This window comes from Thunnus maccoyii, chromosome 15, assembly GCF_910596095.1.
Source record: "Thunnus maccoyii chromosome 15, fThuMac1.1, whole genome shotgun sequence".
In the NCBI taxonomy this organism is placed as follows: domain Eukaryota; kingdom Metazoa; phylum Chordata; class Actinopteri; order Scombriformes; family Scombridae; genus Thunnus; species Thunnus maccoyii.
Window position 1 is genome coordinate 24,582,239 of NC_056547.1, and position 15,269 is coordinate 24,597,507.

At 39.5% G+C, this 15,269-nt stretch overlaps 1 protein-coding gene and 1 long non-coding RNA gene across 7 annotated transcripts in view; one reads left to right on the forward strand and one right to left on the reverse strand.

Moving 5' to 3' along the window:
• LOC121912791 lies at positions 1–11,276 on the forward strand. The gene is made up of 2 exons (XR_006100148.1): positions 1–312; positions 10,179–11,276. It is a non-coding gene; the product is annotated as an uncharacterized LOC121912791 (long non-coding RNA).
• Positions 10,137–15,269, reverse strand: part of zgc:91944 (uncharacterized protein LOC436941 homolog) — a 17,423-nt gene continuing 12,290 nt past the window's right edge. For 4 of the 6 annotated variants that reach the window (XM_042435209.1, XM_042435208.1, XM_042435211.1 and 1 more), the window contains 4 exons: positions 14,900–14,982; positions 13,555–13,650; positions 13,307–13,425; positions 10,137–12,092 (listed from right to left, as the gene is read on the reverse strand). In XM_042435209.1, coding sequence (XP_042291143.1) covers positions 11,946–12,092; positions 13,307–13,425; positions 13,555–13,650; positions 14,900–14,982 — 445 coding nt within the window. In that variant the 3' untranslated portion in view covers positions 10,137–11,945. The remainder of the gene's footprint in view (positions 12,093–13,306; positions 13,426–13,554; positions 13,651–14,899; positions 14,983–15,269) is intronic. The other 2 variants (XM_042435210.1, XM_042435213.1) reach the window with 1 other exon arrangement.

The window sequence follows — 15,269 nt, forward strand, 5'->3', positions numbered from 1 at the left end:
TTCTAAAAAAAGCATAAACATTAGGCACGAGGAAGTTGCTGAGAAGTGAAAAGCCTTCTAAGCTGTTGATCCTGTTTGCTGCTTTGAAATTTTCCAGGAAATCTTCCTTTTCAATCTTTTTCACTGAGGGATGAGCGCATGGCGTAGGAGGCTGGCGGAGACGGAGTCTTATCTATCGCGGGGCAGAGCAGCACTCTCTGAAGCTCAGCACACTCAGGTGCTTCATCTCGTGTGTCCTCTGCCAGTAAGCCTAAACCCTTATGAAACAGCGGGACGGCTTGAACAGGAGATCATATGGGGAAGTGGTGTCTGGTAAGCCAGTATCCATGGGCAACACACTAACACAATATAAAGTGTCTAAATGGTAAGAGATGTCCAGCGAGTCCTCCAAACCTAAAGGACAAAATAGTAGACAAAATGACCCATGACTGTTACAAAAATTATGAGTGATCATATGAGTGTTTTCTGATCTGGTTTGGCAACTTAAACTACTTGGTCAGGTTTAGAGAAGACTGCTGACTGCAGGTAGGAGACGAAATATGAAAAGCGACCTCCAGTGTCAGAGTCAGTCAAGCAGAAACCATCGTGTTATTGTGTTATTTGCCTTTATTTCACTGCTAGTGTGTTTTCACAAAGAATCATGTTACCAGAGTGCTAAATGGATTTGCCTTAATACATACTAGAGAAAACACAGTAATTGCTGAGTGGATTATGTCCACTGGCACAATTTTCCAGTCCTACTCCTTCTGTACAATCGCTGAAAATAGTCCCCAACAAATACACTATTTACTCCTGTTTGAGTAATGTTTGCTAAAAACTACAGTGCTCAGCTGTTTCAGGACATTGTTTAGCCTTGTATATTGCATGAGCCATTTTTGAAGATTCACTGCTTCAGTTGGAATTGCTTACAATAACCAAATTAAAGGATTTTTCCAGCCTTTTCCTTCAACCAAGTGATTTGCCTAAACATAAACATAAAAATGTTAATCATGCGTTAGTTGCCATAAGCAGATATTGTAGTAAAACAAATGGAATACATTATCAGTGAATGTTTTGCTGAGAATGGAAGTTCAGTATTAACATTTTATGACTTCGCCCCTTTGTTAATTTAAAATGTAATCCAGGCTGCTGCAAATTTTAGGAAACAGGGTTTGGTTTTTCTGTCCGACTTTATTTGATGCAAACAGTTCTGTTACTTTCCTTTCCTTTTCCCTTTTGTCTTTGAATTTTATAAAGTCATACAGCCTCCGGATAAAAGCAGATTTTTAGTGCAAACACATTTTTGCCTCCGTTCATGATGTCTTTGTAGAGATTTTGCATGTAATTACACTGACTCTAAAATTCACTTCATTGTCAGTCTGAACACACCTTAAGAGATTTTTGCAGCGTAAGAATGTTGCACCTTCACCACTTTTCACCTTTGTTTCTCAAAGACAGCAGTAATTCCGCACAGCCGCAAGAAAACGCTTGTCATCACAACTTAAAACTACTGTACATTACATGTTTGAACAGATGACGGTCCTGTCCCAGGTCCCCTTAGTCCCTGACTGAAAGAGAACATTTGGTTTAGGAAAGTGAATGAATAAAAAAAGTCCTGAGGCAAGGTATACCCTGCAGTGGATCTGTTCAGCGGCCAGCAGCTAGTGAAATGAGGATCCCGCTGTGAATATGTGTGACTTTGTGAAAATGAAACAGGGAATTGTTCGCAAAGAGCACACACGCTCAGCAAAAACCCCTTCCCTTGATAAAATAAAGAAGGTTAAAAATATATGTGCAACCGTCGCTTGTGTCTTATGAACATTTGATGGCTGATGGTTCGGTATTTCAGTAACCAGAGGTTGGGTTTCTTTCAACATGAAAAGCTTTTTTTTTTGCAGTCTGCAGCCCTTCTGAGCGGGGATGACGATGGGAAAAGCAAAGTAAAGAGAAAAAGTTAGGGAGGCCAGAGAGAAGAGAGAGGGGGGTAGAGAGAATGAGAAAGAAAACACATATCTAGCTCAGAGGAGAAGCCTCTGAGGAGAGACGAGTTTTGCTCATTTTATTTGAACTTGTTCGTGTTCATTTGAGAAGTTGCTGCTGCTGAGAGATGCTCTGAATTAAGGGAAGAATAAGTTGGCAAGGGGTAAAAAAAAAAAAAAAAAAAAGCATGGTGAGATTGCGACAAGTCCTTTGTGGAAATGCTTATCTGACTAAAGGAAGGGGGGACGAAGGCCCTGACAGATTCAGGGCAAAGCCTGTATGTGTGTGTGTGCGTGTGTGTGTGTGTGTGTGTGTGTGTGTGTATTTCTTCCTCTTATTTGTCCTGCGAAATAGGACATGGTAAAAAGGTTCATGCTCATCTACTCTCGTGTCATTCTTTCAAGGGCAAACAACCTATGTGGCTGGTTCTGATGTCTTATTAAAACACAAATAAAAACACACACACACACACACTGACAGTGTACGTACACATTCTGTAAGAGGAATCAGAGCAAGGGAATAGATGGAATTTTCTCTCGCGCTCGCAGAAAATCCCCAGTATGCTGCCAGTCTGAAGGTAACCTTTCCCTTCCTCCCTTTATCTTCGTCTGTGTAACACCCTCTCCTCACTTCGTTTCTCACCTCCTTTCTCTCATCGCACAAAAGGACACCTCGCTTAAAGGTGAGCCTGCGATGAGATGAAATTTAATCAGACAAGAGGGCACATTCAATAGATCGCCAAAGGGGAGAAATAAACACTTTCTCTGCTTTTAAAAACAGTCCAAGAGACAGCCAGCTCGACAGAAAATGCCCGTAATCAAAACATAACTGTAACTGCCCTCGCTACAAAGTAATAACCACTGACAAATTGAATTGCATACTTTTCATGCCACTTGTGTCATCAAGTGTTTTGTGAGGCAACGAAAATAGCTGGGAAATCGTTTACCAAGGCAGCGGATGGCCTGTGCAGTCAGCAAAAAAGGTGACGGGTCATGAATTCTGTTTTCCACAGGGAAAAAGAGGATGAAAAACACTTCTGAGGGAATGAATGATAGAAGAGCCACGTTGGTCTCAAAGCCTGACGCTGCCAAAACACACCGCTGCGTGCTTGTGTGCAGGTGTGTGTGCGCGAGCAAAGTGCACAGCGCTGCCTCTATGTGTATGTAGGTGTTTGAGTCTGTATGTTTGCGTGCCTGAAAAGGGACTGAATTCATGTTTGTGTGTGTGAACATGTTAAGGTTTGAATGTCAGTTTGTGGGTAGTGTGTGTGTGTGTGTGTGAGAAAGGTCATGGTGCCATTAAATAAAAGAAATATATTCAAAAGTCATACCTTAAAAGAATAGTTAAGCTTTTGTTTCTCAAGAGTTAAAAGAGAAGATTAATAGAGTTGAACAGTGTGAAGGGCCGCTGGTTCCAGATGTGTTTTTTGTGGGTCTGTATCCCATTTCAAAATGTTCCTAGATGTTTCTTAACATAGAAGCTCAGAACTCTCTCGAATAAAAAATGATCCTATAGGATTATGTTATGACCACCGGTTTCAATGAGAAATCATGTTTTGTCTGTCATTTTGGCATGTCGGACGGCTAAAAATATTATAAATCCCCTGGTCACTCAGCCACCGTTGCTATGGAGAAGAAACCAGTCAGGCACGAATCAGAGCGGTAATGAATTCAAAACGCTTCGACGTTGCAGCTGTAAACAAAACGTGGCGCCATAGTTACTGAATTCGCTCAGAGGTGACCCAGAAATAAAAAGGGAACTGATTTGCACTGGGGATTGTAAAAAAATGTTTTCTCACCACTGTGATCTTTAGCTTCCACTCACAGTTAGCAGTGTATGTCACAGAAATTTTAAGCTTGGCAATTGGCTGTTTACACTTTGGGAGTTGTGGTTAACTTCTACCCTGAAATTGTTATGTACAGTCTTTAGAGTCTTGCAAATTAAAAGGGATGATTACTTCTGGAACCAGGGGTACCCAGAATAGTTCCTCTCACTTCCCAACTCTGTTCCCCTCTCATATGTTTCTGTGCAGAGCTGGAGCAGGGTGGTAATAATAATAACTTTATTTGTATAGCACATAAATGAAAATACAATACATAGAATGCATACTTCAGTGGTGGTAATTTGAGACTTAATCAGCAAAAAACTCTAAGCCACTATCATCCCTGTACCTAAAAAGTCTGCGTCTGTGTCTAGTCTAAACGACTACCGCCCTGTGGCACTCACTCCCATTCTGATGAAGTGCTTTGAAAAACTAGTTCTCAAGCACATCAAAGACAACATCCCAGACAGGCTGGACCCTCACCAGTTTGCATACAGAACCAACAGATCAACAGACGATGCCATCTCCACTGTCTTCCACTCAGTCTTCACACAGATTGAAAATAATGACATCTGTATCAGAATGCTGTTTGTTGATTTCAGCTCAGCATTCAATACAGTCTCCCCCATGAAACTTTGTACTCTGGGCTTGAGTACCACACTCTGCAACTGGATATTGGACTTCCTCACAAACAGATCCCAGACAGTCCGGATTGGTGGTCACACTTCCTCCACTCTAAAGTTTAACACTGGAGCCCCCCAGGGTTGTGTGCTCAGCCCCCTCCTATTCACGCTGTACACCCATGACTGCAACCCCCGACATGGAGAAGACTCTGTTGTGAAGTTTGCGGACGACAAAGCCATCATCGTCTGGATTTCAAACAACGAGAGTTCATATTGGGAGGAAATCAACAATCTTGCAGAATGGTGCACAGAGAACAACCTACTGCTCAATGTCAACAAAACCAAGGAGCTGATTGTTGATTTTAGAAAAAAGGAGGTTAAGACACACACCCTTGTACACATCAGTGGAGCTGAGGTGGAGCAGGTGACCAGTTTTAAGTTCCTGGGTATCAGCATCACAGAGAACCTGTCATGGACATCACACATCTCCACCCTAGTAAAAAAAAAAAGCTCAGAAACGACTGTACTTCTTAAGGAAACTTATGAAGGAAAATTCCCATCCCGACTTCTTGTTAACTTTTACAGAGGAGCAATAGGAAGCATTCTGACTGGAAAACATCACAAATTGGCATGAGATGTGCACGGCCCAAGACAGGAAGGCCCTGCAGCCGGTAATTAAAACCGCCCAGAACATCATCAGTACCCATTTACCAAGCATCAGTGATATCGGTGAGGTGAGGTGTCTGCAACAACACCCACCCCAGCCACAGCCTGTTCACCCTGCTGCCGTCTGGCAAGAGATACAGAAGTATCTGCTGTTGTACCACCAGACTACAGAGCTGCTTCTCTCTTCAGGCTGTGAGACTCCTCAATTCATCCTCTGCACTCCAATCTAAAAAATAGTTTTATTTTTATGACTTATTATTTATTAATCCATTTATATAATTTCTGGGTCAACAAACTACATTTCATTATACAATCTTGTGTTGTAGAATAATAATAAATCAATCTTGAATCTGTAAATCGGCACCTAGGTCTCTGAAGCCATAAGCAAACAGAACCTTCCTTTTCTCAACAGACAGACTCACCACCGGCCTTGATTAACCAAAATAAGCCTCTTTCAGCTTACCCCTGAGCATCTTCCCACAGGTTGAACCTCACTGTGGGTCTTATCTGTGTCAGGCACAACCTAAAGCTGCCCCGGAAAGAAACCAACCTCAGTGATGCTTTGGGAGTTAAAAATACACATCACAGTCTTTTCTCAAACTTACCAACCACTGACCTCAGCAACTATGTAACATAAGATGTAAAATGAAACCCACTTGGTAATAATAATAAAAATAAAATAAAATAAAGTGAACATACAATACATAGAATGTGTACTTCAGTGGTGGTAGTTTGAGACTTAATAAGCAAAAACTCAAAGTATTTCGCCACGTGTACACAATCTGTAAATCGGCGCCTAGGTCTCTGAAGCCATAAGCATAACAGAACCTCCCTTTTCCCAACAGACACACACTCACCACTGGTCCTGACTGGTAGTTAGCCCAGCTCGGCTAGCTAGCATAAGACTGGAGGTAGGAGGAAACAGCTAGCCCTCGACATCTCCAAAGTTCAAAAATACACCTGCGAGCACCTTTAAAGCCGTTAATTAGCAACCCACTGTGACCCACTGCTTTTGTTTGTGTGCAAATAGTTTCAGCACGTTAACTCCACTTAAAACCCCAAATTGTTGTTGTACATTTCTATTTGTGTACAGACATACAATGTGTTTGTAACTTTATGATGGTAAGTTACACTTCTCACTTTTTCCATAACCAGGCTCATTGTTTTCCCATTTCCATGCTACGCTAGGCTAATTGCCTCTTGGCTCCAGCTCTGTCCTTAAACGCACAGACATGTTCTCCCCTAACTCTAAGAAATAAAGTGAATGAGAGTAGTTCCATAAATGTTAAAACTATTAATTTGAACAAAATCAGTTAGTTGACTTCTGTCATAAATTATTAATTTAGACTGATTTCATTTGCTTTCAGTTATTACACTTCTCAGTTCTAACATTACAATTGATACCTCAACTACCTTCAACTGCTGTAACTGTTTCAATTTGAATTGCAACTCCCATACAATATTTCCCAAGGAAAAATACCAACATTTGAGGATATCTTAACTTCTTCCGAGCTTCAAATAAACTCTGGAATCAGAACTTATCAAGCCCCACATAGATCTTTACACAAGGCATGACAAGGCAGATCACAACTAATGACAGCTTTAAACCCTCTTGGCCCAACAACAAATTCAAATAAACTTGAGAATCTGGATTTATAGTATGCAGGATGTACTCCCTTTTATCATCAAACTACGCTGTTAAAATTTGGATTCATCTCCCTGCACTGATAAACCGGCTTTCTAATTTAAATGAGATCTTACACAATAATGACACCAAAAAACAAGCTGACATCAACATTTTTACACTACAGAAATTAGCAACCAAAAGCACATTCAAATGCAGTTGGTCTTTAGGATACCAAGTTTGCTTTAGGCTATTAAATGTACCAGATGGTTGGGGTTTTACTGCAACACAGTGATTCATGGAATGCCAGACAACAAGACAAACACAGTGCTGTCCTAATTTGACTTGCAAATATGTGATTGCTGACACCCATCATATTGTCTTATCCAGTAAAGCAGTCCATGTAGAAAAGAAATGAGGACTTCTCTGTAAAAACATTGTCATTGTAGTTTTGTCTTCCTGTGTCAGTTTAAGACATTTGAGAACATAAGCGATGTCAGGTTTTCTTTACAAAATGTGTCTAACAAAGTGAGATTAAAATTAGGAGCATCAGTTCAACACTTTATTTCCAACTAGACACAGCAGGAAGGACTCCACCTGATTCCAATGCTTAACAGTAAACAATGACTCCCTCTTGTGGTTTAGGGAAGGACTAACAAGTGAAGAGAAATACTATATTTCACCCATGTATTTTGCATTCCATAGGGATTCAACCTGTAAAGGGCATGATTAAGCCTGCAAGCATGCATACATATGAACACACACCCATCTCTGCTTAGACACACGCAGACAATCTCACACACTGATAAACTCATTTAATTAATGGATTAAAAACATTTGGAGTAGCTCAAGACTTCAGCCTCAAGGCCAAACTTTCATCACATAACAGCTTTCTGAGGGATTTGGGGCAAATTGTTATCCTGTTGATATTACATTACATCAGTCAATGTGTCTATGGGCAATAAAGCACCAATGTTTTTCTAAATGCCAATTTCCAGACAAGTTAATTTCACCATTTTACATTCTGCCAAGTCCTTTGCTCCATGCACACAGCTCAAATGGAAATCAATTAACAAGTTGGAAAACATGAATATAAGAGTATATAATCATTTTCTGAGTCCATTTCAGTGAATCTTCTCTGTGGGTGTGAGAAATGCTTATGTTACACACTGCATGTATAATACATTAACAAAGGTTATGAAAATTTCACTGTTCAAGCCGTGATCAGAATGTTGTAAAGCTCCTTTTTTAAAATCTGGCATCACACAGATATGAAGTCTAAATTGCCAAACTCCATTAAAATGAATCTTGCTATCTTCTATCACCGTAAGAAATTTATTTTAAAAATTGTCTTAGATAAACATCATTCAGGTTTCATTTTGCAGGAACATCTCTCTAATGGCTTCAGTCTTGATTGATGGGGACAACTTCCTTTATTTCATCTGATGGCTAATGGTTATACAACATAGCCTGGCGGGGAGTCAGCTCTTAACATGTCCTTACTTAACCTGCAGACTTCACTTTTAGAGCACAAGGCAAACAACTTAGTGGCTGACATGCCCGTGAATAGCCCACAAACATCTCACAGGAGGAAATGTGGAGAAGAGCCTAAGACACATAAATCAACATACAGTATTATGTTGAGACATTCTGGTTTGTCATGTAGGGGGAGGGGGAAAAATGGAGAAAAGTTTCTTCCAGAGAATTACATGGCATCATATGGCAAACAATTCTGATATATATTAATCATTTTATTTTCTCATGTTCACATGAAACATATTGAAATAAACTGAAATGACACAAAAGCTTTATTTGATAGAGTGACCTGCCCCTTGACTATCCTGCATTTTGTGGTGTTGCGCCCTGAATTAACATTGAAGTAAGTTAGGGTACTGTATCTAAATGAAAAACATATTAATTCCTTTAAATTACTTCAACCTGTCAAATTAGTCATCCACATGACAGCGTGTGTCAGAGGAGAAACTCTACCATGAAGTCCAGGGAACTGTATAATGAATTCAGTAACAGTTGTGAGGGGCCGGGAATATGTATAACAGTTTCTATAGTCATCAGTCACTGGGAAACAAAATGTCTACCAGCCGTACCCACAGTGTTAAACCACACTGGATGCCTGCAAGAAAAACCTTATTCAGAGAGACACCTGGAACCAAACAAACACTGGCACAACTATAGAGGTCACTGGATATACTGCGTGGTGGTGGAAACCGGGAACAGTTTAGCACTCATCTTACACCACATCACTCAATAAGAGGGGTCAAGTGTCATGTTGGGAGTTACTTTTTGGCAGTAGAAAATGTAAAAAGTGAATACATTTTGAATTCAGGCTGCAACACCAAAGAGGTCAAGGGCTGAATAGCTCCCAGAAGGTACTATTCTTTTCAGGAACATTTCAATTATTTCTATACTTGGTAGTTTCTTAAAGAATATATATACATTTCTGCCTTCAGCAAAGCATCTTTTTAAAATTCAGCCTGGAACACTGCAGGCCTGAATATTACAGTACCTTCTATACACTCGTAGTCAAACAAGCTGAATTCACAGCCTCCATTATAACTTCAGATTTTCAGACTGCATTACCTTATCCTTGCCTTAGCAACCGCATTTCTTTGATTTATAGACGAGTAACAATGGTGCCATCTTGTGGTGAGAAGTAGGACACTACCACTTAGTGAAAATACAGAACTTTAGTTTCAGTATGGCCAAAAATCAATTTTATCCCCTGATTTATGCAATTTTACATATCTTTGATGTTCAAAGACAACTTGCTACAAGTGTAAATGAGTAGTAGTTATGATAGAAAAAAGTAATAGAAAGAGCATATACAGTATAATGAAATAAGACATGACAACATATATATCACATCAGGTAGAAATTAATTACAATGGTCCCTATAAACTGATGGTATTGTGATTAATATCCAATATAACACACACCAATATTGTATTAGTCACTTCACTTTTTATCCAGTCTTTTAGTCTTTAAAAACAGTTTCAATGTGTCAAATTGATTTTAGCTGGAGAAATGTTCCCATACTTCAAAGTTACTGATCTGTTCACTCTGTTGTTTATTTACCTCACAGTTTGCTGCCAGTACCATCAGTGACCCTGAGCTTCAGCTCTACCAGATATGATCACAACACACTGGCACTATTCCCAAGATCAGAAGTGAATGCATTAGTAAACACAAAATTTTTCACTACTAAATAATTATGACAAGGTAATTTAGTATAGCATTAAAATAAATAGGTTCTGATTAATCTTTCAGAAATAATAAAATAACTGAATAATTTAAGTAGTTCTTATTAACATTTGCTGAAAGGGCAAGGCACTGACTTTCATTTTTCAAGCAAGTTTCTTCTTGATACTAGATGAGTGTTCCTATCCCAAACCTTAAAAACACAATAAATGGAGACATATCACAGTCATTGTTAACAATTTTATTGTTATTGTTTTCTCGTTGTCAGATAAAAGCAGATAGGGAGGAGCATAATAATCAGAAACAGCGTGCAGCTTTGGGGTTCCTGTCCAAAGCCGGACGAGAGAACTGTCTGAGGTGAGTATACATTAACAACACAGGGCAAACCCCACTGTCATAAATGCTACATAACACTGTCCGCATCATTAACAGTCACAACAACGGCTGCTGTCAGTTTATATGACAGTTAGCTTGTGACACATTGATGACACAGAGTTATTCTGAGGTAAGCTAGAGTTGGCTAGTGTTGTACTGAGCAAATAAAACATCTATACATACTGTATATCTATAGTGTTGTGACTGAGTCATGTCCTGTCCTGTAAGCACAGTTTAGTCTGTAGCTCATCTCTACCTTGGCATAGCTTTGGCATTAGGAGGTAACATGGTAGCGCCCTGTTAGGGGCCATTTGAAAACAAGCGTCTTTGTTCATTTTATGAACATTAGGGAGTATTTCCCGAGGCCTTGGGCCAGTGAATATAGGGGACTAACTAATACAGAGTTTAAGTCAGCTATTCATATTTCAAGTTTGACAAATAACAGTTTTTTTATATACTGCTAGTGTAATTTGAAGAAAAGCACCCATAGATGTGTATATTTTCTGGGTTATGTACATGTCTAGGCCCAAACGCAGGTACGCTCCCCTCTTTCAATTATAGTGAGATCCACTTTGAAGTGCAGCTTTGCAGTCGTACAAACTTACATGAGCTAAAGCTTTAGCTTATTCCAATACGAGAGAAGGTGCTTGTAGCATGTAGGCCGACGCATTATGGTTTTTCCATCACATTTTGTTTTAGCGTTTTTTCAAACGTTAAAAAAAAAAAAAGAAAACTGAGTAGACTTATTCACTAGTCTAGCTTCACAGGCTGAGTTCAGGTTTGAGACAGACTTTGAAATGAGGGTAGACTACAAAAATGACCAAACAGCAGCATTCAGTTTAACAAAGAAGACGAATGACAAAGATAATTATGATATATTGTCCTAGGCTTGTTCTGCTAATATAAAAAGGTATAAATAACACGTCCTGTTTTGGTTAAACACAGTTAAGATGAAGAAAGTCATTTGAAGATAAAGCAAAAAAAATATATATCAATTCTTCACCGTCTTTATCCACCATTTTTGGGATTACCTGAGATTCCAGTTGTCCCTCAGGGCTTTACGGATTTAATAGCAACAGCACTCGTTGATTGATCGACTGATTTGATCAATCGACTGATTGAGGTTAGAGTCTTACAAACCAGATTGGGTCAAAGACATTCAAGCAAGCAGAGGGCACTCGTATCACCACAAACTAGACCCTTGATACCACACTTTATCCCCACACCAAACTCTCGTTACCCAAAACACACCTGACCTGCAGGCTCAGCACATTCATGTCACCAAGGTCCGTCAAATGACCACTCTGAGAAAGCTAAAAGGCGGCATGTAGCGAAGAAAAGAAGGCTTAGCTTAAAATGGGTGAGGTATCCTTTACATAATTCTCCCTCTAAGGAATTTAGGCTTTTTAATACCATCTTGGAATGCACTATATATTTATATATATTCATATATATACTGTATATTGCCGTTAATATAAGCAGGATAACTTTCGATAAATACAGTTGCCTCCTTACCATCAGAGGCACCTCAGCGAGCTTCAGCACCCTTTCTCCCTTTGATTTATGGGTGTCTTAGGCCCTACATGGGTGCAGGAGACACTTCTTGTTTTTCCTATTTCATCTGATTCAAATGTGATATTCCGAACTCCACCGGCTTTGGTCACTCTTCATCCACAGTCTCCGTTTTTGAATCCTCCTCTTTCTGTTCTAGGACCTGCGGGGTGGGACTCGGCAGGGCCGTGACCTCAGAAGCAGCCAATGCAGAGGGGTCTTGTTGGTCAACAATCCTCTGGGTAGATGACTCTTCCTGTGGAAAAGCGTGGATGTGTGAACACAACATTTGGATTAGCATTTAGATGCACTTGATTAGATGCACCTTTTTTGGTATCCACCTTATTCCTGCTCCATGAATTCATGCAAAAATCGACCTGTCCAACCCTGGTCATAAAGAGAGTTGGCTGACACGGATTGGCCCATACAGATAGACCTCCGCGTCACTGTGTCAGTCTAAATGGGGTATAAGTGATGTGGTTCTATGTCTGCTTTGAGATGACAAGTTTCTCTTCCACCTCTTTAAACAAAACACACCCGACTTTATTACTACGGAAGTACTGATGAGCCTCAGAGCTTTTCAGATTGTTTACTGCTGCAGGCTACTGGTCGCATCAGAATCAATAACTGGTTGTTATACATGGCCACTCCTTCACGTCCTCCTATCGCTCAGTAGTAGAAGGTGGGGGTATGATCATATTATTCCGTTTAAGGCTGTGTTCCCACATGATGTATTTTCCTCAGAAAGAAAATAAAAGACATCTGTAGCATACTGCTAACTCTCAGACACAGCTTCAATGAAAGGAATAACCGGAAGTCACACCCATTATTTTACGCAAGGTATCATGGGACTAGTAGTAAGGTGAATAAAGTTGGCCCCTTCTTGGATGCTTTGAGGTCTCAGAGGGCTCCCTTCAGTCTTTGTAGTCCACACGAGCAGTTTCTGGCCAGTTCTGCTTGTTTAAGTCCTCCAGATCTGCTGTGACCAAATATTGACCATCCCTGTAATATCTCAAAATGTACTCTGGCTCTTACAACCACCTACCTCTGACTTGACTGCAACATAATGTGTGTAGAGAGGCTATGATGCCAGTAACATGTTTGGCAAACAGTTTTCAGTTTTCAGTGTTGCTGCTAACAGAGCTTTCCCATGGTAGACATTCCCACCTATTGAACACAAGCCTAATTAAATTCGTCATGGCTGTGTTCCACTTAGGTTTGCCAGTACTGTGCATGCTGTGTGACGGGCACAGCTACATGGAATTGAGCCATCGTTATTATACCTGTGCTTTTCCTGCAATGACAAATCAAAATTAAATTTCTGTTTGAATTCTAGACACTGGACAAATTGCAGGAGAAGAGTGGTTTCTGAGATACCAAAGCCATCTAAAAGTATATAAACTGAATTAGCTACAACCATCATGAGCCATGAGTCTTATTGATAGTGGTGTGTTTAGAATACTGACTTACTTGCTCTGAGAATCGATGATTCACCTGATCAGCAAACTCTTGCATCTCTCCCTCCTCACCATTTGAATGGCAGCTTGGACTTGGCACCTCAATACCATGGCTTTCCAAAATGGCAGCTTCTGGTTGTGTCAGACATGAAAGCGGAGGTTGTAGAGATATAAATGTGCATGTACTGCACACAGAGACAAAAGCCTCCTCCTGTAATTTCTATAATTACAGATATGAAAAGTTACGCATCATGTTCTTACCTATATTTGCTCTTCTCTTCATCTCCTTCCGACGGTTGGCGAACCAGTTGTACACCTTCAATGCCGTCACACGCTCAAACTCAGACAGCTTACAACCTGAGTGGTGAAACAACAAAACCTTGTATTTGTCATTAAGCCGAAAAAACTAATTAAATTTTACATGGACCTCTGTTAGAAATTTTGCATTATGATTTACACACATTTTACTGCTGCCTGTCACAGTGTCCTTGTGATACGACCACTGGAAACACTGAATATTTCAGATTCTACACATGGTGACTTTAAGATAAGACAATTCAGATAAAATCAAAACAGGACACACAGTACATACACCACTCACTCTACTTAACAAGAATTATGGCTCATGAGCTCCTCTGTAGTGCTTACATTTTTAATTAATGCAATTCCAAAAAAAAACAAACTATCATTCAACAATCAATCATTTTTATGTTTTTGTGTTAAACCTGCTGCACTGGAAACCTGTGACCCCTAAACTACAGTAGTGTACTACTGAGATATATATATGTGTGTGTTTGTGTGTGTGTGTATATTCAATTGTGATCACACTAAATCTCAATAATATTTATATATTAGGGCTTCTAAAACAGCCTGTTTCAGACAGAGGCCAATTAAAGAGCCAGTATAAGATGTACATACATATATACAGTACCAGTCAAAAGTTTCCCATTCACTTGAATCAGACAGTGTGTCCAAACTTTTGCCTGGTACTGTATATTCATTTTGACATGTAAATCATACAAAGATATTCCAGCAGAGCCCCAGAATAAAAAAAAAAAAATATAGACCTGGAAATGTGCATGATATGTCCTCTTTAAACTTCTCTGTGTTCTACATGATAGTAAATTGTATATCTTTGGATTTTGGACTGTTGATCAGATAAAAGTAGACTTTTGAATATATTTCATTGGGTCGTGGGGAATCATGACAGCCATTTTTTTTTTAAACAATTATCTGACATTTCATACACTAAACAATTAATCGAGAAAATAATTAGCAGATTAATCCATAATGAAAATAATCGTTAGTTGTCGCCCTAAAGTAAAGAAAAGCAGTGAAAAATGTAATTTATATGCTGGAAACGGCAAATGTTTTGTATTATCACTTGATAAATGACTGAAATTATTCATCAATTATCAAAACAGTTATACATTAATCATCAATTAATCAAAGTATTTCTCACTGAGCTCATTTTGATCGAGCACGCAGAATGCCTTTTTCATTTAAAGAGGGATGACAGGCTTTATCTGAGCTATTCTGAACAGTTGCCTGAGGACAGTTTTAACAGGAACATGCCTCAGTTCAGCTGGTAACTGCCTTGTAGTACCTGGTTTCTGGATAACTGAGTTGCAGGTGTTGGCAATCTCCTCCCGCTTTGCCTCATCTGGGTACTGGTTCTCCATGAAGAAACTGTGAGAGATAAAAAAAAAACATCCACAGTGTTTGAAAACAGTTAAATTATATTGCTCTGCATTCTTCAGGAGGATGGCAGCGGTCTGAGCAGCGCTGGTTACGCCCTCATTTTACACCTCATCAGCTTTTAGTCTCAGGAAAATATTTATACAGTTAAAGAGCATCTTGACGGGTCCTCGCAGTAAAAGAACAGATTAATGGATGCATTAAGTGGATTCATTTCTGCAATTAAAAGCTTAAATCTCTTCCTAGGCATAGAAAACATTCTTGAGTAAAAGGGAAAA